Raw genomic sequence first — 25,649 nt, 5'->3', positions numbered from 1 at the left:
CTCATTATTTATCTATTATCGCAAATGGTAGCTTTTCCTTGTTATTAAAGAATGCAGTATCTTTGTTTATCTAGGTTGGCCAGAGTAAGAAAAAAAATGTCATTGGACCTTCGCGCGATGGTTTAGGCTACTTTTTTACTCTAGACTATAGAGTCAACGTTATTCAGCAGCTTTTTTTTTTTTTTTTTTTTTCAAGTAAACCCCAGCCAACCAGCCATCAGACTGAGACGTCCAACTGGAGCACCTGAACTCACTAAGTTACTCCTAAGACAACCAGACATTTATATGGATAGCAACTCCTTGGTTACAAGAAACTATTGTATTTGGGTTCTATCCTCAATCATCAAGTCCTTTATTGCCCCATGATGAGTTCAGGGACCAGTAATTTAATATCGGAAAATGAATACTTTCTCTGTTGGCAAAAATATGAACTAACAATGAAAATCTTCAGGAAGTGAAAGCTTGCGCCATCTGTTGGGAGAAATAAAGACTACAGACCTAATGCTGGTTATTTCATGTACAGGAGTGGGAGGAAGACACTGCTATGGTCCTGTTTCCTTTCCATGGCAATTTTTAAGTGATTAGATTATGGATAATGATGATTTTACTGTTAATTTATTGTTACAACTCAGCTTTCAAAACGGCTATAGTAAATTTAGTCAAAGTTAGTGTAAAAGAATACAGCATTAGATATATTATTTAAGATCATATTAATGCTATTAGACTGACTTCGAAACATTTGTTAAGTATTCATTCATTGAAAACACTGCCATTAGACTGACTTCAAAATATGTTAAATATTCACTCATTAAAAACACCGAGTTCAATTTTCACTCTGTAATATTGTGTAGACTGTGTTCTCACTTCCTTTCTGATGAATTAATTCTAGCAGTTCATACATCAATCCATCTTCCATCCTATTTATTGCCACATGAGACGCATAGGATCTTGGGGCTTGGCTACTTAGTCCCAGCATTTTAGTTAAAGGTGACCAGTTGGACCTCCCTGAGTACCAGAGTATAAAAAATAAACCCCAAACCCCCTCAAACAACTCTTATGGGTCACAGTTGATCAGACCATCTTAACCCACTAGACCACCAGGCATCCATTTGGTCATCTGGTTACCACCCAGTAAAGTAAATGGGCTCTGCAGTAAACAATATGTCACTAAGGTTAATGAGTGATGTGAAATAAAAGAACCACATAGTGAAACTCTTATTATTACATCATGACTGTACATCTTAAATAATAATAATAGTACTGTACATTTATCCAGGGTCAGGCCAGGTCAAGGCTGTGTCTGGTCAGAGAGTGCTAAAGAAAAGTTATGACTGCACACACAATTTTTTACCTGGGAATCTGCAAGTTTTTTATTTATGTTTTTTCACTTACATCCCAGCACTGGACAAACTGAATGGTGAGAATCTGGTACTGAATTATTCTCAAGCACTATTAGTAAAGAATGTATGGTGAGACATTGGGTAGTATTATCTAGAGGAATAACAGTGCAATACAGACAAATTTGGACATTAATGTAAAAAAACACTCGGTTCTTGTCTCACTTTACAAGATCCTTGTATACATCTGCAATATTATTGGAACTACAATTACTTAACAGTATATGAACACAGCTTCCTCCAAATATACGAACACAGCTTCCTCCAAAAGCACAACCATTTTAATTATTTATTTATTTTTTTACATAATGCAGGCAAAATAATCATTTACCTTGATCTATGTCACAACGAGCCATCCTCACTGCACTCCCTGGCCAACCACAGTCCCCCAGCCAGACCTATCATCCCCTCCGCTATGATAGCCTCACCACTGTTGGCTTCCATGATGGCAGATTTTGTAGGCTTAACACTTTCAGTACAGCAACATCTTTTAGTTTATTCTTGCACTCTCCAATTTTATTCTGCTCAGGAGGGACTTTAAACAACAGAGGTTAGATGTAGTCTTCATTAACCCCTTCACTAAGAGTAGTCTTTCCTAACTTCAACAATATCATCTGATCCAAGAATAAAATAAATACATCCCTGGACTGAAAGGGTTAATAATTAACAACTTGTCAAACTGGCCACATCCACGTCAACCATAAAAACAGAATCATATCTGTAATCTGAAATATCAAGAGTCCTGTATTCATCCACTACCAAATGATACTCAACCTACAGCTGATACTGATTTCCTGTCTTGTCATTATCAACAAACTTTAATTTACAGCAATCCCTTCGGCTACTCTTTTTAAGCTATTAACAAAATTTTCAAATCCTTGTACAATTCATGGATTAATTTCACATGACCTCAACCACCATGACGGACTATTATATTTCTCTGTGAGCAACCTCTACATCCATGTCAAGCCCCTTACCTAAAGACAAGATGGATGTATAAGTTGCCCTACAAATGATCGTTACTCTTTTATCTGACAAGGAAAAAGCAGGAGACCCTAAGCTACATAACAGCCAAGTACATTCATTTTATTACTTTCAGCAATCAATGTATACAACACCTACAGATGAAACTACTGGTCAACATATTTGTTAGATGCCTCCTTCTTGACAGCAGCAATACACTTGGCCATGGTGGGTGAGGCTCGGCTGATGGTGTCGGTCATGTAGAAGTCCGTCAGATGCTTCTGGGGCACATCTATGGCACCAGATGTCTTCTGACCCCCCACCTGCTGCTCAAAAAAATAAAGACACAAATTAACTCCATGAATCCAGTCTGCTCTCCTGGGCCCACATTCTTGTTGCCTTCAGAAACTTTCTGGCACTTTTTCCTTAAAGGTTCATTCTGAATATTACACCTTACTACAGCATTCTTTCGCAATTTATTTATTTATTCTTTTTTCATCAACACAGATGGCATAAATGACAAAGAATAATCTACTAACACATCAAATACTGGCAAAATTCAGTAGGGAAGACATGCTAGGAAGCCTCCTTTACTGACAGCAATATGAACCCTGGCGGAGGGCTAAGAGAACAGTCTACCCATCTAAACCTGAATTCACAAAGAAGCTTATCATCAATTTCCTCTCGTAATTCACTTTTGTTTTTGCACGAAGGGCAAGGAAAGAGCAGAGTGTTCCCATGTCTGTTTCTTTCTGCATGAAGAGAAGGAAAATTATCAGTTTCTTTTTCTTTTCTTTTCTTCTTTTACTTTTCTAAGAGAACAAGTAACTGAAAAGCAAAAGCTTTCCTCGTCTCTTGTCCCTCTACCAAAATGCAGATCCCACTAGGGATGGAACCTTCAATCTCATGATGATTTCTTCATTTTATTCTTACTACCAACAGAGGGTTGTAAGATAACCTTGAGAAAATCTTGTAAATACTGTAACAGCCTACAATACAAGTAAATGCAATGAAGTACCCAGTACCCTGTATTAGTAATATATCATCCGTTGTTACTCTTGTCCACAAGTCACTCAAATATGCACTGACTGTATAAGGACAAAATATCACCACCCTCCTGCTGCACAAAATTGTTTATTTTGAAACCTGGAGGCATTTGGAAATCCAATATTTGGATTTATTAAGTTGTACTGTACCTTAGCCAGTGATTAACTGGGGGAGACCGTACCTTAGCCAGGGTCATGGCCTGTGTGAAGTAGTTAGCCTCCTCCACATGGTCATAGCGTGTCAGGTTAGGTGCTACCTGTCCCAGTCTGGAACGCACTTCCTCCAGGGTGTCATATGGCAGAGGCACTCCAACTACCTGTGGGGGAACCAACAACACAATAAATATGATCTCAACAGACTGACAGTAAGTGAGTATCAGTGGGCAGATACTATGAACTGTATTGTATATGGTACAGTAGAAATGTGGGACAGTGGGTACAGGCAGAGCTAGAAAGAATTATTATACACTGTCATTTCAGCACTGAGTTACACCTATTATCAATTAAATATGCTCATTATTCACTACAAAGCTTATATGAAACCAAAAATTGTTGTTGTACTGATAACAGCTCCAAACCCATGAGCCAATAGAATCCAATCACCTTAAATGGTTTCATTCATACGTGTTACTGTAATGTAGAATTTTTCACTGTACCTACCCTAAACATTTAATGAATATGTATGTACTATAACAAGTGAGAGCACCACCAGCAATATATAATGCATGTACAACAAAGAGCCGAGAGAGACGCCTTCATAAGACGGCACTGATGTAACCAGGCTGCTCTGCTGCCATTGCATAAACTGTAAACATGTCTCAGCTCACTCCCATTCCCCTGAAGAGCAGATGGTGGACTGCAGGAGAAGGGCAACTCCAGTCCACTGAGTTCACATTCAGACGAGCATGGGGCCAAAACAACAACGTATCTTCAAAGGCAAGTACAAAATCAAGACAGAGTATATGTACGCCCAACTTCTGAGAACACTCTGATAATCCAAGTTGTGTCTGGCTTGTCCTGGTGGTGATGGCAGGGAAGGCCTGCTGTGTCCTGCCGTCTATGCTGATGTACATGGCTGGCTTGTGTGTGTATTCAGTGCCCAGCCACACCACTCCTTTTTAAACCCTCTCTACATTTCACATGGCACCATCACAGTATACATTGCATCATTTTCATCCTCTTAGGTTCCTCCTTCATGCTTTGCACATTCCACAGAGCCTACACAACTTATTTTTTTCTGGGCCCTGTTCCGAGACTCTCTAAACTTTCACCAGCGAATAAGAAACAGAGGGTGATGGACTGCCAAAATCTGCCATCCACTCCCTTTTACCAAAGCCTGAAGAGAAAATAGAGCATATATTCTTTTTTCCCTACCTCTGAAAGTGCCCTGATGATCTTCCAGTCCTGCCTGGCCTGTCCTGGTGGTGTGATGGCAGGGAAGGCCTGTTGTGACCGGCCCTCCATGTTGACATATGTGGCTGGTTTCTCTGTGTATGCAGCTCCTGGCAACACCACATCAGCCATACTTGCTCCACGGTCTCCATGATGACCCTAAAATGCAGTCACCAGTTAGCACTTTTGTAGCAAATGACATTCCGTATATTGCTCAAGTTAACAACAGATAACTTTGTTCAGATGCTGCGAGTCCTAGCAATCAAAAGCTTAAAATTCATCTCCACAACCCTTCCGATTTCTTAAAATTCCCCCTCAGATGACTGTCACTAGTTTTACCCTGAATAAAATGCTTTATCTATGTGCAGCACTAGCAGTGGAAGGATTCTCTTATTTTATTTATTTTTTTGATGCAAGGAGAAGGAACTAAAGGTCAGGTGCCCACAAACTGTTCCCTCCAAGAAAAAACAAAACAAGGTGACAGAGAGCCAAATTCAAGATCAGTACATTTCGAGATGCCTGGACACACTGCGTTTGAAAGACTGGAGATCATAGGCAGTAGGAAATACAGACAGAGGGCGACAGTTCCAGAGTTGACCTGTTGTGTATATGAAGGACTGGGAGTATCGGTTAACTCTTGCATCAGAGTTAGAGAAAAAAGGATGAGAGTTTGGGGTGCTACACGCCTGTCGTGGTGGTGGGGGGATGCAAGCAGACAGTTCAGAGGAGCAGTGACCATTGCAGCAGCAATAGAAAAGAGATAAAGGTGCAACAGTGCGTTAAAGGAGCCAGCAGGAGGAGGAGAGTTAATCAGACGATAAGCCTTTGACTCCACCTTGCTGAGAAGAGTTGTATGTGGGAAGCCTCCCCACTCATGAGAGTTGTATTCTACACAGGGGCAAATAAAACCAGTGAATAAAGTCAACACCTGTGCAGGGGTAAAAAAGGCACAGAGTCGGCTTAGCACACCTACCGTAATCTCTTGGAAGCAGATTTTACAAGAGGTAATATGTTCTTTCCAAGATAAATCCCGTGAGACTGAAACCCGAAGTATATTCAAAGACGATGTAGGATTAAGCTGAATATTACCAATAATTAGACGGTACTCCTGAGGAAGATGCTGTCGGGTTGATAGAAGTAAGAACTGAGTTTTTGATGCATTAAAAACAAGATTATTTTTACCCCAATCAGAGATATGAGCCAAGTCAGACATTAGGTGTGCCATAGCTTCATCCCCTGTTTGTTGAAGTAACTGCTGAAATGGAAGCCATGGGAAATGAAAGGAAAGATGAAGGGTGGAGTCATCAGCATGAGTGGACAGGTTTAGATGCACAGCTTAGAAAGTCATTGATGAATAGAAGAAGGAGAGCTGGTGATAGGACAGGGCCCTGAGGAACACCACTATTGATAGCTCTAGGAGAAGAATGGTGGCCGTCTACAACAGCAGCTGTAAAACGACCAGAGAGGAAGCTAGAGATGAAGGCACAGATAGGAGGATAGAAACTGTAAGTGGGCAGTTTGGAAATTAAAGATTTATGCCAGACTCAATTGAAAGCCTTTGAGATGTCAAGTGTAATGGAAAAGCTTTCACCAAAGTTCCAAAAGGAAGATGACCAGGAGTTTCAAAGGTAGGTGACACAACTACCATCTTAGAGCATTCATTATTCACATTAAAATGATATGATGGCAATATATAACCTGCTACACTGTTGTGGCATTAACTAGCATTATAGTTTTCACCTTAACTTGGTCCAGATTTGTTTCCTTTTGTGGTTTATTTTCAAGTGGCTCATGACCAAATAAAGCAATGCTGTGGCTTCACATTCTTTCCATATGACTTCTTCATGACTAGCATCACAGTGTTAAACTACAGTATTGTTATACCTCAACATTCAAGATGGAAAGATGGCAATTTACGACACATGAATGCAAGAAGAAAACCAGGTCACATGAGTAGCCTGATACACATAAGAACAGCTAACAATGACCTGATAAATAACAAGTGTGTCCTTGGGGAGGTCTTCCCTGGTGATGGCACCCTCATCAGCACCAAGGAGGAAGAGAACTTTGGGTGGGTTGTTCCTGATGGAGGTGACGCCAGGGGTATAACCAAGGTCCAAGGCAGCCACCTGAGATGCCACACGCTGCAGTACATTTAGCACCCGCCATTCAGATCCTCCCTCACATCCACTGCGCAACTGGGGACACAAGGTATAAGAATGACTTTATTTAATGAACGTAAATATTTAAGTATGAAGGTGGGGGGATCAGTGGCAGGCCAAGGCAGTGAATAAATAATGTAAATAGGTGTGTGAGAAAGCAAGTTATGGAGAGTGACGAGGCTAGGAAACTGACACTGGATCGAACTGGCTGAGAATTTCGTACAGAGGAGTATACAGTATATACATGACAAGGGTCTGGGATTGCTGTTTTTTTCCCCCAGTGAAATGATAGTCATCAAACTGATTCTTGTTGGCAGGTGTTACGAAGCATGTAAGAGTTTATGTTTAAGAAAGAAGACATGATTTTAGAGGAGTGAAGGAGAGTGCAGCCCATTTAACTGGGCACTTTTGGTTAGTTTCTCCTTCTATCAGGTATTTTCTTGCTCTTTGGAACCCTAACTCATCCCATCCATTAGGGGGAGCTGCTGCTGTTACTAATGGTATTTGAATACAATGAAACAAAAGATATCTGTTACACAGAAACTGTAAGGTAGAACTCCGAACATCTTTTTTCTCTTAATAACACATCTGCTTGTCTGTGAATACCTAGTACTACATATTGACACTGAAGTAGAATGTAAGACAAATGACTCTATCAGATACATTTATGCGAAGCTACAGAATGTGGTGAAAGTTTTTTGGTGTATCAAATACAACCAGGATTCCGGGGGCTTGAATGATGAGTGAATGGAAGCGTGGCCCATTGGACTGGGCAAACTCGGGCTATCTGGATGTTGCTACTCCTCACCCTGCCCTAGGGTGGGAAAGGAGGTCTGGATGATGATGATGATGATTATGATGATACTGCAAGTGGCTTTGGAGATTCTGTGAACTAATTCCTTAGCAATTTATTATGTTTATTATGCATATGGCAACACAATATCCTCTCGTAAGTTACTATGCTAACCATACTGATATGAATATGATATAAATAGCATACTGGATAATGTTAATGTGTAATATGCAAAACAAACTGACATGAAAGAGGTGCTAAGAAACCACCTCACCTACAATTAGGCCCCATGAACAAGTGTGTCCATTTACCTTCTGAGCAAGCTGCATCAACTGGGCCACGAGAACTGATGCATCGGGTCGTGAAGACAGAGTCGTACCCACCACGATCATGGGACGTTTTGCAGCTGCCAGACGCTGGGCAAACGGGTGGCTTCCATCCAGCAACTGACCCACCACACTGGCATCTTCACCAAGGTGCTGAGGAATGGGGGAAATCAGTTACTATGATCACATGGCAGAAGAATGTGTACCTTACTCTGATGGTACTGTACTGTACATCCAAATCAAGAATTGGATATAATTGCTCGATTTACAGGAAGGGTTTGGCAGCCATACAAAGCGTTACATGACTCCTCCCTCCCTCCTCCCCCCTCTTAATTGATTCAAGTACTGGTCATAGGGGAGAAGAGGTGAGGGAGGGTAGGAGTTACATTCAATTTGTCATCAGATAATTTAATAAGTCAAAATTATAGCATCTAAATTGCAAAAATTCTCCAAAAATGTTAAATGTAGCCTCAATTTTGAAACGCTGCCATAACCTGCCATAAATATTAGAATGTGTGTCACAGCTGTCAGGTTATTTTTGATGCTTAATGACATGACTCTATCATGTTAGATGTCACAGTTTCATCAGTAATTATACATACAGTGATTTGTAATTAATGCTCAGATAGACACTCATCTGTTGGTATAAGAAAGTAGTAAGTTATAATATCCCAAATGAATCAATAAGGACTATGTTCTAGAAATCTTCCTAACATGAATACAAGCAACTCTCCATGATGCATCACTAACCTCACAGTCATAGGTGAGATCAACTTTAGGTCCAATCATGGCAGCATCCAGTTCATTATGTAGCCATGCCTTACGCACTCGGGCATTGAAGAGAGGTGCCTCGAACCTGGGGTTGGTGCCCACAAACAGTACCAGGTCTGCCTCCTCTACCCCAGCGATGGTTGTGTTTAGGAGATATGATGAGCGAAGGTCAGTTCCCGACCCTGCGTCGGCCAGGATCTGCAGGGAGTTGGCAGGGAAGAATGTTACAAGTTTATGAAACAATTCAACAAAAATGTGCAGTAAACCTGAGGGAATCTGAGTAAGAAGCAACATATGACTTTCATGAACTGAGTAAGGTCAGTGACATTCGTAGGTGAAGCTGGTGAGTCAGGTAATGAATGAACTAATACGGTACAAGTTGTGAATTAATTAACGCATTCTAATGGAGTGTGTTCAAAAACATCAGCTTTTTTATGTATAACTGCTGCAATAAACTGGGTATACTGACCAAACAACCTCACATTCCGCATCGGCCGGGCTCTAAAGTTATACAGGTAATTATATTGATGATCTTCAAGCAGCACTGACCTCCTCAGTACAGGTGTCCTCAGCTCCTAGGTGGTTAAGCAGGTCCTTCAATGCCACCAGAGCCTCAGCATCAGCTAGACCTGATGATGGTTATGCCTCATGTTATTAAGTCTTACATACAAGCACTTAATAAATTCTGTATGAAAACAGAAAGGTACTGGAATAGTGTAGTCAAACAATAAATAATATAGCGAGTGCAAAATTACCAGACATATGCAAAAAAAAAAAAAAAACTTAGGTTGTGACTGACTGACAGTGTTGCTCCAAGAAATGCTCCTTTAATAAGCTTGTGCATCAAAACAGACAGGATAATGGAGAAGGATATCATCAACCAATAATATAAAACTATCAAATTATAGTGTTGTCTTGCCACCAACAACAGCAGCCACAAAGCCACTGGCATGGTCTGGCAGCCCTCTTTGTTGTCACCAGCACGGTGTTCTTCAAGTTAGTTTTTATTTATTTATTTTTTTTTAAGTATGGTACTTTTTGAAGGTTTATATCCAAGGGATGGTTGGAGTTGATTGCTCATGTAATGCCACTCAGGGATGAGTGAGGCTGGTCACTCTCATCTTAAATGTCGGGACCAACTGCCTAGCCCCAAGCTCCTACACTCCTTACGAGGCAATGTAGGACTGGATGATGGATGGACAGATGGATGGTACTTTTCTTTGCAGACACAAGAGTAGGTATTATCTTACCTCCAACAACAGCCGCAACAGAGCCATTAGCTGTCTTGAGAGCCTTTGCTGCCACCAGCAGTGCATCTTCCCACTGGCATGGCTGCAGCTCCCCACCAGCACCCTTCACCATGGGTTGTACCAGACGCTGACGCTTCAACCCATCACACGCAAACCTGGACTTGTCTGACAACCACTCCTCGTTGATTTCCTGAAAACCATTGGGTTCATGTTTATGCTCCATAGCCTAAGCCCAGATAAACAGTTCCCTATAATGACCTCTTTTCACTTTATTTTGCTACCACCCGACAGAAAGGCATCCTGGAGGCAATTATATTACAACCATCCCCTGCTGAAGATTCACAGAAGGAAGCATGGCAGTGGAGGCAGTTCTGTCATGGCCAAACCCTGCTGGGTTCACAAGAAGGAACAGGGAACTAAGATGATGATGATGAGAGGGAAGGATGAGAAAGGTATAAGAATTGGAGAAAGGGTAGGAGGGACTGGTACCTCTATGGAAGCAATATGAGGCTATTTTGAAAAGATACAAGATGAGGAAGGAGAGAGGGAAGGGGATGGAAGCAGTATGACACTATTTCAGACAGACAAAAGATGTGGAGCATGGGAGACAGGGGAGGGGTATGCAAACAGTATAAGCCTATTAAAAGGGAGGGAGTGATGGGAAAAGGAGGGAAGAATACAAGAGGGAAGTTATGAAAGTAATATGAGCCTATTACAGCTTCAACCAGTGTATCAACTTACCTCATGAGTCTTGGGCAGTATCCTGAGGACCTCCCCAGTGCGATGATTCACCACAATGTTGGATCCCACCGCATCCATCACGTCAATGGAGTCAGTTCGACGGATCTCCCATGGGCGAGCGGTGAAGGCGTATGGCTGTGATGGGGGGGGAGGGTAATTACCGGTAATACTCTTGCCATCCATGGATGCATTTAGTTATTGATTTAAGCTAACACAAAGATGATTTTGAGGTTAACAACTATCTCAGTTAACCTCTGGACTATTAAATATTTTCTTAGCTGACTAAAATGGTCTGGATGAAGTATAAATAAAAAAAACAAAGTACATCCATGCAAGCAACAGGATTCATTAAACTAACCAATTTCTTTTGCAAATTATACTTATCTATCAGTATCTGTTCATGTATTGGTATTTTTCATCGATGATCTTTGTATCTTATTTAGATATAACCACTACACACTGAAAAGAAGAAAAAAACAAAACAAACAGGTATACTGTATATTAGAGCTGTATAGACATAACAAGACTACTGCTTATTTAGCACTATGAGCAGAAGTTTCTGAAATTGATTAATAACCATAATTTCTTTCACTGTTATATCTCCAAAACCCTGAGATCTTAGAGCAAAATACTCCTTACCACAGAGCAACAGTTTTCAGTTTATACCTATAAATATGCTATCATGTCCTAGAAACTATTCCTACAGTGGATTAATTTTTAGTCGTGGTCAGACCATATTACTGTATTTAATTCACAGACTATCCTGTTGAAGGCAGTTTAGTTTGCATGCCAATACCATCAATTTTTAAGCTATCTTAAATCACCGGAGTTTGAAACATTACCGAACTTACTGGCTGTATATATGAAGTGCTGTAAACCTGAATATCAGGCTGAGTGTATTGAGTCAGTCCAGTACAAATTACCCTGCTACCCTTTGCAAATTGAAAAGGCCACATTAGATAACAAAAACCACATCAGCCTACCTTAGATGTTAGTGCACCAACAGGACATAAGTCAATAACGTTGCCAGAAAGCTCCGACATCAACATCTTCTCCACGTATGTCCCAATCTGCATGTCACTCCCTCGTCCGGTGGTGCCCAGGTCCTCAACGCCAGCCACCTGAATCACACTCTTATGTGACTCTCCAGATTTGTATGCAATTGCTCTCTCTAATATCACAACAATTAGCAAAAATACCGTAAAGCCTAGTCATCCGTCTCAGTTATCACTAATTTTTTTCTTCGTTAAGATTAGCAATAAAGTCCACTGTGAGTGACAGAAAAACTGCCAGTGACTTTCACTGTTTCTTATTAAGCTGGTTTGACAGTTTCCACCCACGTATCATAAAGCAGAACCTCATTTTACAATGAACCAGTATGCAATGAACTACTAATACGATGACTAAAATGTTAGGACCCTTTTTGATATGTGATTATTTTCATCCATATAATCACTATGATCCTGTTTGAAGCCTCACTGGTTGATGTACGACTGCTTTCAATCGTTTGTTTGTTTCAAGATGGCCTTTACACTTTCACTATCGGATGAGTTTGTGTCAGTGATGGAAGTGTGGTTTTGGAGCTCAACCAGCAAGTGAAGTGCATTAAAGAAAATAACTACTAGCTCAGGTGAGTTGGAAACTAATTTTTATACAGTACTTACTTTTAATGGTAAGCAAAAGGTGATGTGCAGTGAAGTGAAATAACTACCAGTTTACGTGAGCTGGAAACTTGCTTCTAGATTTCACTGTGCAAGTAACCCTTGGCCAAACACATTATCTCCAATGAACCTATAACTGACAATATACAATAAATCGTTATGCGAAGGAATTTTTTCGAACCCAGACTCGTCATAAATCAAGGTCATGCTGTACTAGTAATACGGTATGTAAGATGTTAAGATATTTTGAAATACAACCCTGACTTCTAATGAGAACTTACTGTACCACAGTTGCAAGAAAATAACACCATATTATACAAACAAAAAACTCAGTAAGGAAGAGGTGCTACAGAGTCTGATAAGCTCACAAGAACAGTCCCAAATGATGTACAGTATATCAGGCATGATAATGACCTCCTGTGCCAGCTGTACACATCAAGTGCAGTGGATGCAGGGTGTCATGAATCTTAACCTGTAAACCAAAGCTTCTGGCCATGTTAAAGAGAAAAGAGCACACCTTCATATTCTAGTATAAAAAAATCTATTTTTACATCTTATCTCAGAACTGAAGATAGAGAGATGGTATTTCCAAACTTAAAGTGAAAGGAGTGAATAATAACCTCTGATGCAAATCTGACGCAGCGAGTGCAGTGGATGCAGCGTGTCATGATAGTCTTGACCAATGGACCAATGTTCTTGTCCTCCACTGCACGCTTATTGTCCAGGAACCGTGACCGGTCACTTCCAAATGCCATTGACTGGTCCTGCGGGCAGGGGTTTATAGTCAGAGATGGATTCTGGCATGCAAACAACACCTGTAAGCCTGGCAATCATTACTCTTAAACAGCAAATCCTGTAATAAGTATGGTAAATACAGTGTAACTTCAAGCTAAGACTCTCTCTTTTAAAAATCTTACAATACATATTAGTGTTAGATTTCTTTCCTTCCAACAGTTCCCAGCAACTACCAGTAATCAGCTGGCTTTGGCACATGGTTAAACTTGCAGATCATAATGCATATCTGCTGTACCAATGCAAACCTCAAAACAGGGATTTTTTAAATGAAGCATGGCATCATTTGAGTTGATACAAGAAAAAAAGTGACCTTTGTGGTAAGGCAATGATTCACCTGCAGGTCACACTCGCCGCCCTGGTCACAGATGGGACAGTCAAGTGGATGGTTGATGAGCAGGAACTCCATGACGCCCTCACGAGCCTTGCGTGTCATATCACTGTCAGTCTTGATGCGCCAACCCTTCATCACTGGCATTGCACAAGCAGCAACGGGCTAAAATGGCGATACAAATATAAGTAATCTACCGGTATCGCATGTCACACACAATTTCCACAGCACAGGCCTATGAAAACAGTGGAATTCAATACAGTATACTGCACATCTGACATACAGTACTTGGTTCCACCACATATATTTACGCTTTCATTCTGATTAAACCTTTTCTGTTAATGTTTGGTAGTTCTGGACGAGGATGACCTCATATGATGGCATCGATATAATCAGGTCCTAGCTCCTTCCCTATCCTCCAAAGGATGTTGGTGGTCTGCTGGGAAGGGGCAATTTCAGCCTCCAGTTCACCAGGTTCATGAGCCTTGGGTCACCAAAACAAAAACAAGAATCAAGCAATTTACTCTGCTTAGGAGAATCTTTTCAACCAGAAACATGGCCAAAAATCTTCAATAGCTACTTCAATACAAGGCATCATTCCTGAGCTGGAGATACCAAGAATTTTATAGCTTTTCTTTTTAACCACTAAGCTACAGTGAACTATTTTTTTATTTTATTCTTGAAACTTCTACACGAAATATATTCAACTTCCTGTGCGGAAACCTCCCATACTACAGAGGTTTAAATGATCTCCATTAAACTTCTCAACCATGAAGGGTCTCTCTAAAGCTAAATAAAATTGTCAGATAGCAGGAAGAATAAAGTAGAATGTGTCACTGGACTGAAAGGATTAATGTGCTACCACCTACCTTGACAGATTTCTCCACCTCCACCAGACACATGCGACAGTTGCCGGCCACAGACAGCCTCTCATGGTAACAGAAGCGAGGGATCTCAACACCTGCCTGTGCTGCTGCCTGGAATTACATCAGTACTATTAACTTCTTTTTTTTTTTCCCAATCACACTGACATGGTGAGGATGTTAATTTTTAATCAGAGCTCATTTATTAAGTTCCTACAGACTAGATCTAACCTACTCTAACCTGTCTACAACTAACCAAAGCTAATCAAAACTGAGACACTCTGAATAACCAAACATTGCTACCAAATACATAACGATATATCTAAAATATTTTCAGGATAGCTATTCCAATATTACGTACAGTATGTGGTCTCCAAGACTATATTGTTAAATTTCACTGGTGAGGGACAGGTCTTCACTGCAGGTACATTTACCATTTATGACATTCTTTCTTACTACTGTACTCTGCACACCATAAATACATGAAAAATTTTCATAGAAGATTAGTTGCTACATACAAAGCTGATTTGTCCATTTCCCTCATTTTACAATCACAACTTGTCAACCAAGGAACTGTTTTCCTCAGTCCATCTTTTCCACTGTTCACAATCTCCAGTCTTTTAAATGCAATGTATCCAAACACATCAACATGAATCAATATTTAATCTGGCTCTATTCCATTTTCAGTTTCAGTTGGAAAGAATAAGGTTTGCAGTCCAAAGCATTAGGTTCTTTGTATTCTATATTAAAAAGAAAATAAAGATAGAAATTAAAAGAAAAGACAAATTCCCCCAGCCAGCATTCACCTGCAGTACAGTGGTGCCAGGCTCCACCATGACAGGTTGGTCATCAATAAATACTTCAATCTTCTCTGGTGCTGAGGACTGATGGCGCACACTGCTGCTTGCCACCACCCTCGCCACTGCCGCCACTTGCTGCTGCTGCTGCTGCTGCAAAAGGCGCCTTACTCCTGCCAGCAGCATCCTTGATACTATTGACAGATCATAAGGTTAATGGAAATACTAAGCTGCGAGATAAGATCATCATAATCGTCATCATCCAGATTAAAACACTAAGCTGTTAATTTAAGCTCAGTATCATCATCATCATCCACACCTCTTTTCCCACCTAAGAATAGGGTGTTGACAGAGCATACAGAAACACTGTATATACTGGAATATGAGAACGCTGTTGTTGGAATCATCTTCCACATCTCTTTTCCCACCTAAGACTGGGGTGAGGCAATACAAAAACCACTCTATAAATCACGAGAAGCTGTTGGTGGTCCGACAGCCAACGTTACATATCCCAAATCATACCATATACTGTACACTTAATGCTGAGGTTGCAAGGGAAAAATTAAACAACAGAGTTCACAGTTCAATATCAATGGCAATCCTTCCATTTCTGCCCCAACTGGGACTTGTCATTTATGATGCCTGCTACATCCACCATACACAGTGCTGTCCACTAGAAAAATTACTCAAATGAACCTGCATAAATACCCAGATGGAGAAAATACCCAATGAATCTATGCTATCTATCTACCTATCTACAGCCCGACACACTAATCCTGCAAAGGGTGGCCGCAGACAAAACGCAACCAGTTGCCCTGTCACCCACCATTTGACTGCCCTTCCCTCAGCTTACTCCCCCCTCCCTCATATACCTCTCAACTCAATGAACCTACACACATAACCAAATGAACAACAAAGCACCAAACTGAACCAAAATATATAACAAACACATATGATGGTAAAAACAGGTAAATGCCCAAGTGAAATACCCATATGGAGAAGACATCCAAATAAATACCCAAATGAACCGAAATGAAGAAAAACCCAAATGAACTGAAAGAAATACCCAGAAAAACCTAGAGGAATAACCAAGTGAACCCAGCTGAAGGAGAAAACATCAGTATTCACCTAAATGAATACTCAAAGAAACCCAAATGAAAATACAATACTGAATACATATTACCATATCACAAACATACATATACAGTGCCTAACCTATCTTAACCCACAGGAGCTGTGTTGATCTGTATAATAATAATTTTCTACTCAGCTCAGCACCTGGCATTCAGTAATAGTGTATCTACATTACAACTAAATGCTGATATATTCTTCATACCTAAATCTGTGGCAACAATTAGGGCACCCTGAGCGGAGTGGAAAAGGGACCTTATGGTTATATGAACCACCCAGTATGGTCCTTCACTATAAATATAATTTTTTCTTTGAGAGTCTGTCCTAAAATCATTGCATGCAAGATAACTGATATGTAGGGAACCTTAAAATGAGTAAATTCAAATGATATTAAACGTCCTAAGTAGATCATTACTCTTGGCCCTGACATAACAATCGGACACCCATTAAGTAACGAGAATCTAACTACAACAGTTGCTCTGGATGGAACGTCAAAAACACGTCGAGTCACTTAGAGCTCCATCAACTCATGCATCCAAAAAATCACGATCAAAATTCTGAAAGTATAACGCTATGGTCGCCAATATCAAAACAATAACAAACCCGATTTATGCAACACCTCAAACACCGGGCTTGATTTACACCTTTAACACATATCGTTCCCTCATGTACAACCTTCACACGTACATGCTATGCTCACATACACTCATACTCAAAAATGTAAACCTGTATATAGCCAAATAGCCTGGCAATACGTTAAATATGCTAAATGAAACCAACCACAACAAGAATCAGCTGAGAGGCAAGATGGAAGTTGTCTTTCTTCGCTTGCTGGATAGTTCTTCGTAAATATTTTATTAATCAACTTTATAGTTAAAATAATATTAGTAATACATGAAATGTATATTGATTTAAGGTTCCGGAAATCTTATAGGATACTGCAGAAACTTGGAAATTTTGCATTGTCGATTTCACTTTCTCTTTTAGCTGCTTTTCTATCACTGGTATATAATTATATGAAAGTCTAGCCCCCATTATTATATAATTATAAGTAAAACTAGATAATCGACCATTGCAAAGGAAAAAGAAAGCTTCAAGTATGACTGTCCCTGGCTTTGTTTTATTATTATGGGAAATATTGTTAGTATATGGTGATTAAAGTGATATTCTGTTTGCTGAACTCAATCATATAGCTAGAGTTTAATATGAAATAGTATTTTTTTTTTATTTGATGAAAGCAGTAATCTGAAATATAAAGTCAAGGATGTTGTATTCGGACGTCGCCATGTCCTCTTTCGTCCAACTGTTGCCGGAGCAACTGGGGCTCCAACTTCTCTCACACAACCACCCTCCACCATGACCAATTTCGGCAACCTAAAGAGTGAGAATGGCGTCAAGGCCCTGGACGATTACTTGGGCGACAAAAGTTACATTGAAGGGTGAGTGGTAGAGATAAGCACCGAGTCTGAAGTTACGGCATGTCCATGTGGGGATCGGCGTGTTGGCAGGGCCCGGCTGTTTATTTATCAATATTTCCCCTTAAATTTTTGTTTTTAAGCCTGATATGAAGGTGTATAGATACGTGATGACAATGAGGGTCAGATAAGGATCAGTCTTGGTGTAATGGTGTAGATTTATCCCAATTAAAGGTTGTTTTCTATTTTAGGGCATTCTTTAAGGACCCTGGCACGTCAAAATACACGTAGGAGTGTGAATGTCTGTCTGTATGGTTGAGATAGGAAGTACAGGTGGATTTTATTGGCATTAAAAGTCACGTTAGGATTCTGGTGAGGGCCTAATGAGCCTCCAGGTGAAATATTTGCCTTAGTACTCAGATTTTAGGACAGATTGACTTCTGATAGCCTATTTGGTAGATGTCACAGGTTTTGATGGCTACATTGCTTTTACAAAACTGTGGATAGCTGCAGTAGGTTTGGTGGCCCATGCTAGTCAGCTTACATGTTAATTTACCAATATTTACCTTTACCTGTGTACTTCATTGATATAGTGAAGGTAGATGGAGCAGGGAGCTGACTGTGTGCTTGCTTGTGTAATCTTCCTTTAGTGGCCTTAAATATATTCTTATTTATTTTGAAACTTTTAGCTTACTGGATCTGAGAGGCTGACGTATTGAGTATGGTGTTGTTCCTCAACCATAGACATTGTATGGTGTGGAATGGGAGTTTTGTATATGTTCCCAGTAGCCACTTATTCATTGTATGGCTATTTCTTTTACTGTCCACTTTGTGTGTGTGTGTGTGTGTGTGTGTGTGTGTGTGTGTGTGTGTGCGCATTAATTTCAGACCCACGTGTTTGTTTTTGTGTAGGGATAATCAGTGGCTTTGCTAATAGTGTTCTTCCAGTTGTGGGAGGGGAATAACCTCAGTACTGTATGAGAATTTCATAAGGGGGAGCATGGTGTCACTTTGATTACTTGCTTCTTGTAGCAACCCCATGGCATGCATTGTCCTAAGCCCGACTCACCCCCACAGGTTTACCCCGAGCCAGGCTGATGTGTCAGTGTTTGATCAACTAGGGTCTGCTCCTGATGCAGGAAAGTTCTCCCACGCCTTCCGCTGGTATTCACACATCGCATCCTTCGGGACGGAAAAATCAAAATTCCCTGTAGCGAAGAAGCTCCCAGCCGCTGCCCCTGCCCCAGCCCCGGCAGCTGATGACGATGATGAAGATATAGACCTCTTTGGCTCAGATGACGAGGAGGAGGTGAGTGGACTCTTGATATGCAGTGGTGGTAGTAGTAGTAGCAGCCATAGCCCAAGATCTTGGACCTGAACCTGATGGATTGCAGGCTGAAGTTGCCTTCCTCAGGCAGCCCAACATCCATATTTGGGAGATGGGAAGGGAGCTGAGGGACATGTAACCAGGCGGTGGATTGGTCTGGTCATACTGGTGCCATCATGCGAAGTTGTCCCTCTCCAGCATCATACAAAACGGTATAGATGCAGCCTACTACTTCCACCATAACTTGGCCAAGATTTCCATCGTTTTACAGCTTATATCTTGTAGTTCAGTGTCAGAAGACTATGCTATGGCTATGTATCCTTTTCTTAGTTTTTTTTTTATGACTAGAACACTATTCCAGTGCCAGTCTATTGCAATAACTCAACATTCAAGAGAGAAAAGTAGCAGTTTCAGACCAAGTTAGTGAAATGTGTTTTTTTAAGTACTGGATGCCTCCAGAAAGAACACAGCTCATCCAGTTGGTGCGTTAATTATGGGAAACTGGACCATCAGCTTCAATACTAACCCCAGGCTCCTACACTCCTCATGGGGCAATGTAGGATTGGATGATGGATGGATGGATTTTCCTCTCATGTACTGAGACTGAAACACCAAAAAAAGATTAAGCAATAAACTGGAACACTTTGGGGTAATGATCAACTTGGTAGGTTTCTTTTATTTTCAAGTTTAGTTAGGAAAATTTGTCCTCAAAATTGATCTGCCCATCTGTGTATAGCCAGAGACCATAATCCCATAAGGGAGGGCCATTTGTCTCTGTTATTTTACTGGGAGGCCCACTAACCTTCTGCAAACCCTCTCACTGACACGAAGGAACACGTGTGGGTTGGTTATATGGTTACTACCCAGCACTGCAAATGATTTCCTGGCTTACAGGAAACTATTAGGCTTGTCACTCAGTGTAAAGCCACCTGAAAATGAAAGAAAAAAAATGTTCCGGGAAAGATGGGAGAAACAGGGAGAGAGGAGGCAGTCACAGAAGAAGATTGATAACAGTGAAGGAAGAAGTAGGCAGCACTACATCAGGTGAGTGGATAATGGCCACCAGCACCTCATTAATCAGTACTTACAGTCAGAAACTGATTTCTTTTGTAGTAGAATGTGGTATTGTAGAGAGAAGACAGGTACTGTAGCAGTTCCTTCTTCTGGCTTACCTGAACATGAACCTGGTGGACTGCAGTGAGATGTTACCTATCCCCCACAATACTCCATTTAAGGGATAGGGAGGGAGTTGAGGGACATTTGTATTAACCAGACAGCAGAACCACTCTTGTAAAAGCTGTAACATGAAAACACTCCTCTCCAGCAGCACCCACTGTAAATGTAATTGTGCCATTTGTTGCCAGGATGCGGAGGCAGACCGTGTTCGTCAGGAGCGGCTGGCAGCTTACGAAGCCAAGAAGGCAGCCAAGCCTGGCCCTATTGCCAAGTCACAGATCTTGTTGGACTGTAAACCTTGGGATGATGAGACTGACATGAAGGCCATGGAAGAAGTTATCCGAACTATCTCTATGGATGGGCTTGTTTGGGGTGCCAGTGAGTTATTCATGTAATTTTGTCTTTATCATCATCACAGCACCACCACTACCTCCACCTCCACCACCATTATATTTTATTAAATTGCCAGATATACAGGTATACTCCTGTTTAACAATGCGGTTGGTTAAGTAAAAACCCATTGTTAGGAAGTCTAAAACCAGTTTATAAATCAACCTAAACACAAGTTTAGTCTAATATAAAATCAACCTAAACACAATTTTAGTCTTATAAAAAATCAACCTGAACACAATTTTAGTCTAAAATATCATCAAAATCTGTAAAAGAAAATCAAAACCCATTGTTAAACCAGGGTAGGGTGGTATTTCTACCTCCATCACTAAGCCAGGGTATCGTAAACGAGGTATACCTGTACCATGTTAATGTAATTCTTTGCTTCATCGTCATCTGACACCATGCATCCTCTTGAGAACCCCTAATAACTGATGATCATGACAGCAGTGTCTACAGCCTATCATGTCGTACATGCTTTCCTCATTGTCATTTGTATGCATGAATACAAGAGGTTTTCCTCACTTTTTTTTTTTTTTTTTTCTCTCCATACCATTTAGGAGTACCTTGTTGGCAGTGTCAGATATTTCTCTTACACTGTACCAGTACTAATTAATTCATTTCTGAAGTTGTCAGATTAATAGTTAGTTATAATACTAATATTAATTGTTAGTTATAATACTAATACTGTACCATACATCTTGTTTGTCCCTGCAGCCATTGTCATATTCACAGCCCATTCTTATTGTTTAAATGATACTATGCTTCTTGTTAAGGAATTCCCATGTTGAGCTAGACTTCATGCAGTTGCTTTCTAGAGATGAAGCTAAACCAAGTGCCAGGATAAAAAAATTTATTCTCAACATTAGCTTCAGACTTGAGAAAGAAATGTCAGTAATAAGAGTAATAACAGTATCACACGTCATGTATATACTTTTCCTCACAGGCAAGCTGAACCCCCTAGCATTTGGCATCAACAAGCTGAGCATCTTGTGTACTGTGGAGGATGCCAAGGTGTCAGTGGATGACCTCATAGAGAAGATCCAGGAGTTTGAAGACTATGTGCAGTCAGTGGATGTGGCTGCTTTCAACAAGGTGTAGCTGCCCACCTCGCCTGTGATTCTGGCGTTTATTCTAAGTGGCTTTGGAGACTTTGTGACACCCCTTTTAGTGATATATTCCACACATTACACCTTAGCATCCTTCTGTATGCCACTGATGCAAACTACAGTTTATGGATATAAAAAAGGTGTAAGTAGCATACAAGAGAATGGTTAATCTGCAATATGCAAAATGAATTGCTAAGAAACAGGTGCCTTGAAGTCTCCTGTGACACTAAGAACATGGCCCCTCGCCTCATCCCCGGCTGCCTCCCATCCTGCTTTCTGGTTGTTAGTTGGTTGCCACAAAATATTTGAAAATTGCCAAAAAAAGTTTTTATTTAATTACAACTGTATTTCTCTTCACCTTATTAATTTTAAGAACTGCTACTTACTTGTTCTGGTGCACAGCAGGATGAAGTTGCATTGTTCCTGCGGTCTTCAGTCCATTTAAGGGATATGGAGTTTGGGGCATTTGTTTAATCCAAGTAAGACTTATGGACAAGAAGCTTGGACCTTGTTGGAGGGACAGAAGTCAAGAGTGAGAGCAGCGGAAATTAGTTATTTGAAAGGAGCATGTGCAGTTATGGAGAGACAGACTGACGAATGAGGATGTGAAGGAGCGTTGTGGTGTGGACGTGGATGTGATAGGAAGCGTTAGGAGAAACACGTTGAGGTGGTTTGGTTATATGGAGACAATGGAGGGTGAGATACTGATGAGGACAGTGAAAGGGAAGGGGAGGTCAAGGCTGAGATGGAGGGATGGAGTGGATGAGAGCTGGGAGCAGGGCAGTGAGCTGATGAGGGACGTGGAGGTGATTTGTTTGTGGCCACCACTTGTAGGATTAAGGCATCTGGCAATAGGTAGATAGATAGCCATGCCACTGCATGAAGGTAAAGGTATACATTTCCAGCATAACTGTTATTGGATATGCAATTCACATGAGAATTTTTTAAAGTTCAGACATGGCTGTAAAGAACTTTTGCTACATTCATAATCATACCACTGTAATGCTGTATTACACCACATGTGATTTTATGTAGGATAGGATAGGAGCTGATATTACTTTGGAAGATGTAGAGTAGGGAGTTTGATGATAATATACTACATTCATAGTCCTACCACTGTAATGCTGTTGTTTACCACCTGTTTAAAATGTGATTTTATGTAGGATAGGATAGGAGCTGTTATTATTTTGCAAGATGTAGAGTAGGGTGTTGGTTGATAATGGGGTTAGAGTATGCTTGGATGGTATGATTAGATGTTGAATGTGGATGCGTATGGGGTGGTGAATAGGATATATGGGACTGGTTTTGAAGGCAGGAGCTGTGGCACCTTGAGAAGATTGTGGATGAATGTGGTTAATGAGTGCATATGAGAATGAGGTATGGGTGTAAGTAACAAATGAATTGAAGAAGTAAGACAAACCAGTGATAGGCTTGGCAGCCCGTTCTTAACTTGGTGGCCCACACGTTGAGGTGTATCTGGAGTGCATCTGTGCAAGAAAACATATACAGTAGTTACACATGGCTTGACCTGGAAGATATAACCAGGTTTCTAGGGCCTTGGATGATGTGTAACTGAGTGGTCTATTTCACTGAGTGTGATATTGGTAGTTTAATTCCTTGTTTCTAGATTTTATCTCATCCAGTCCTTAGTGGGAGAGGGAGATGGGATGATTTGCATGTTCTTAATGGGGTAAGGCTCAAAGGGTAATCAGTAATAATATAGGTGATCTGAGGAAAAGGGTAATCAATAATAATGTATCATGGGTGATCTGAGGGTGCAGTACGTGGTTGTCCAGTGAAGTGACTTGGACCCAAATTTACTGAGGCATGATGGTGATATTGGGAAGGGATGTCTACATTTTACAATACACTAAGTTGAGTAAGGTTGAGAAAGACTTCCATGTCAACTAGGCATTGAGATGTCCCTGCTAGATGCTTTTTTGATAGATGGATAGACACTTCCAGTGAATTATATGATTCTACAGTATATGGTTCACATCATGACCAATGTGCATGAGCTTGCGAAAGCTCGCTTTGAGTTACATTGAACCACAGATGCTCTAGGCCAAACCGCCTGTGGTCCTAAGATAGGCGTCAAGGTCATAACGTAATGGTTATCTCTAATGCCATGGTACCCTAACTGTGGTAGAGTACATTTCTAAATGTGAAGTCGGAAGCCAACGTACTAGAACATTACGTTTGATAAAATCACAAGAACACGTATGTTGAGAGAAAACGGTACTCGGTAATTTCCATTAAGTTCTTCGTATCCACGAGAAGTAATTAAGTGCCTACTGTACTTCACAAATTTCTCGGTAAATGTCAATTAATGCTGGATATCCACGTCAGTTCCCAAGTTTCATCGGTAGTTCATATTTCTGCCAATAGATGGCAGGAGCATTCAGTTTTCCCACATTTTCACGGTTAGTTCGCATTTCTGCCAATAGATGGCGGGAGCATTCAGTGCCGAACATTTCACAGTTAGTTCGTGTTTGTGCCAATAGATGGCGGGAGCATTCAGTTCCCAGTTCTTATTGTTAGTTTATATTTCTGCCAATAGAAAATATTGCTATTTTTATGACTCGCGTAAGTATTATGATGACGTGCATGCCGCATTTGTACCGAACTTATATTTACATAATTATAGCATAATTAGGTCGTCAAAAATGCATTTTACACCGGGGCTGATACTTTATTAGTGCTGTACAACGTATCTTGACCACTTTAATTATGTTCTTACACTGCGGACTGACCAACCGCGAGGCCTGTGGCCTCGCAGACCACACAGACCAACCAACCACACCCTGGAAGGAACGTCATTAGGGCCAACTTACACCAGGTATGTTAAAAGGGTCATCGGATTTTAGGAGACCGTCCATTCGTCTCGTCCCGTCCGGATGCGGAGTAAGTGGGGACGCCCACCATTCACTCACATGATGTAGTGCTGCCTTTATGTGACTACAAGAGTGACAATCCAAATGGTAGACTGTAAGCCAGGAAACCATTTTCTACGCTGGGTGGTAACCATGTAACCATACGACGCCTGGTAGCCTACTGTAGTGGGTTAAGGTGCTTCAACCGGTTAGGGTCTGCAAGAATTTATATTCCATTAGTGTTTGGAGTTTCCTGTTCATATTATAATGCCACTCAGGGAATGAGGCTGGCCACCCTTGCCTTAAATGTTGGGGCTTATGTTGTCTAGCTCTGGGCCCTTATCTTGATGGGGAGGAAAGAATTAGATGAATGGATTTTGAACAGCATGATACTCTATTCTGCGCCGTGACCAGTTTATCGCATGGTCAGTTTGCCGCATTTTCGGTCATTATGGCAATTAAGGCCAGTAGGCTATGATTTGTATTATAGTTTAAATTAAGAACTGTGACGTACGGTATTTTTTTCGAGATTACCACATATTATAATAGTGAGATTCATCTATGTCGCACTCAGGGGAGGGAGGGGGGCGAACATTGTGTCCCAAACTGTCATTCACATTATGATGGGGGAGATGAGATGTGGGGTGGGGGGTATTGATATGTCCGGTGTGCGTTTAGGATATAGAATACATCAGAGGTGTAAGTGATGTGCATCTGTGCCACCGAGTACCCACAGTGTTGAGTCTCTACACTGTGTGGGTACCTGTTGGAACAGCCTTATCTTAAATATGACACGTAGAAGCAAAGCAATGGGGATAGGTCTAGGGCGTGTCGGGTGTGTCTGAGATGTGTTTGGTGTGCATGTAATTGACCGCGTGCCTGAGTCGTGCTGGAACAACCATAAATATAACTCAGGCGGGGTGGGTGGGAAGGGTGGCTAAGT

At 40.9% G+C, this 25,649-nt stretch overlaps 2 protein-coding genes across 2 annotated transcripts; one reads left to right on the top strand and one right to left on the bottom strand.

Annotated features, from left to right (window-relative positions):
• Positions 1 to 1,216: 1,216 nt before the first annotated feature.
• ND-75 (NADH dehydrogenase (ubiquinone) 75 kDa subunit) lies at positions 1,217 to 17,230 on the bottom strand. Its single transcript, XM_080284961.1, has 15 exons — positions 17,197 to 17,230; positions 15,295 to 15,479; positions 14,495 to 14,602; positions 13,632 to 13,790; positions 13,123 to 13,266; positions 11,825 to 11,962; positions 10,842 to 10,976; positions 10,101 to 10,290; positions 9,400 to 9,479; positions 8,830 to 9,048; positions 8,065 to 8,232; positions 6,787 to 6,996; positions 4,781 to 4,957; positions 3,589 to 3,723; positions 1,217 to 2,686 (listed from the first exon to the last, which is right to left on the bottom strand). Exons 2-15 carry the CDS (start codon positions 15,469 to 15,471, stop codon positions 2,528 to 2,530), a joined length of 2,199 nt encoding a protein of 732 aa, XP_080141087.1. The 5' UTR covers positions 15,472 to 15,479; positions 17,197 to 17,230; the 3' UTR covers positions 1,217 to 2,527.
• A 488-nt stretch (positions 17,231 to 17,718) lies between these two features.
• LOC145415698 (elongation factor 1-beta-like) lies at positions 17,719 to 22,175 on the top strand. Its single transcript, XM_080284914.1, has 4 exons — positions 17,719 to 17,855; positions 18,909 to 19,140; positions 20,523 to 20,712; positions 21,671 to 22,175. The coding sequence occupies exons 1-4, from the start codon at positions 17,773 to 17,775 to the stop codon at positions 21,823 to 21,825; spliced, it is 660 nt and encodes a 219-aa protein (XP_080141040.1). The 5' UTR covers positions 17,719 to 17,772; the 3' UTR covers positions 21,826 to 22,175.
• Positions 22,176 to 25,649: the final 3,474 nt, after the last annotated feature.

This window comes from Coenobita brevimanus, chromosome 103, assembly GCF_032717465.1.
Source record: "Coenobita brevimanus isolate Jiangsu-jjx chromosome 103, ASM3271746v2, whole genome shotgun sequence".
In the NCBI taxonomy this organism is placed as follows: Eukaryota; Metazoa; Arthropoda; class Malacostraca; order Decapoda; family Coenobitidae; genus Coenobita; species Coenobita brevimanus.
The sequence above is the reverse complement of the archived record's forward strand: the minus strand, read 5'-3'. Positions and strand labels throughout refer to the sequence as shown.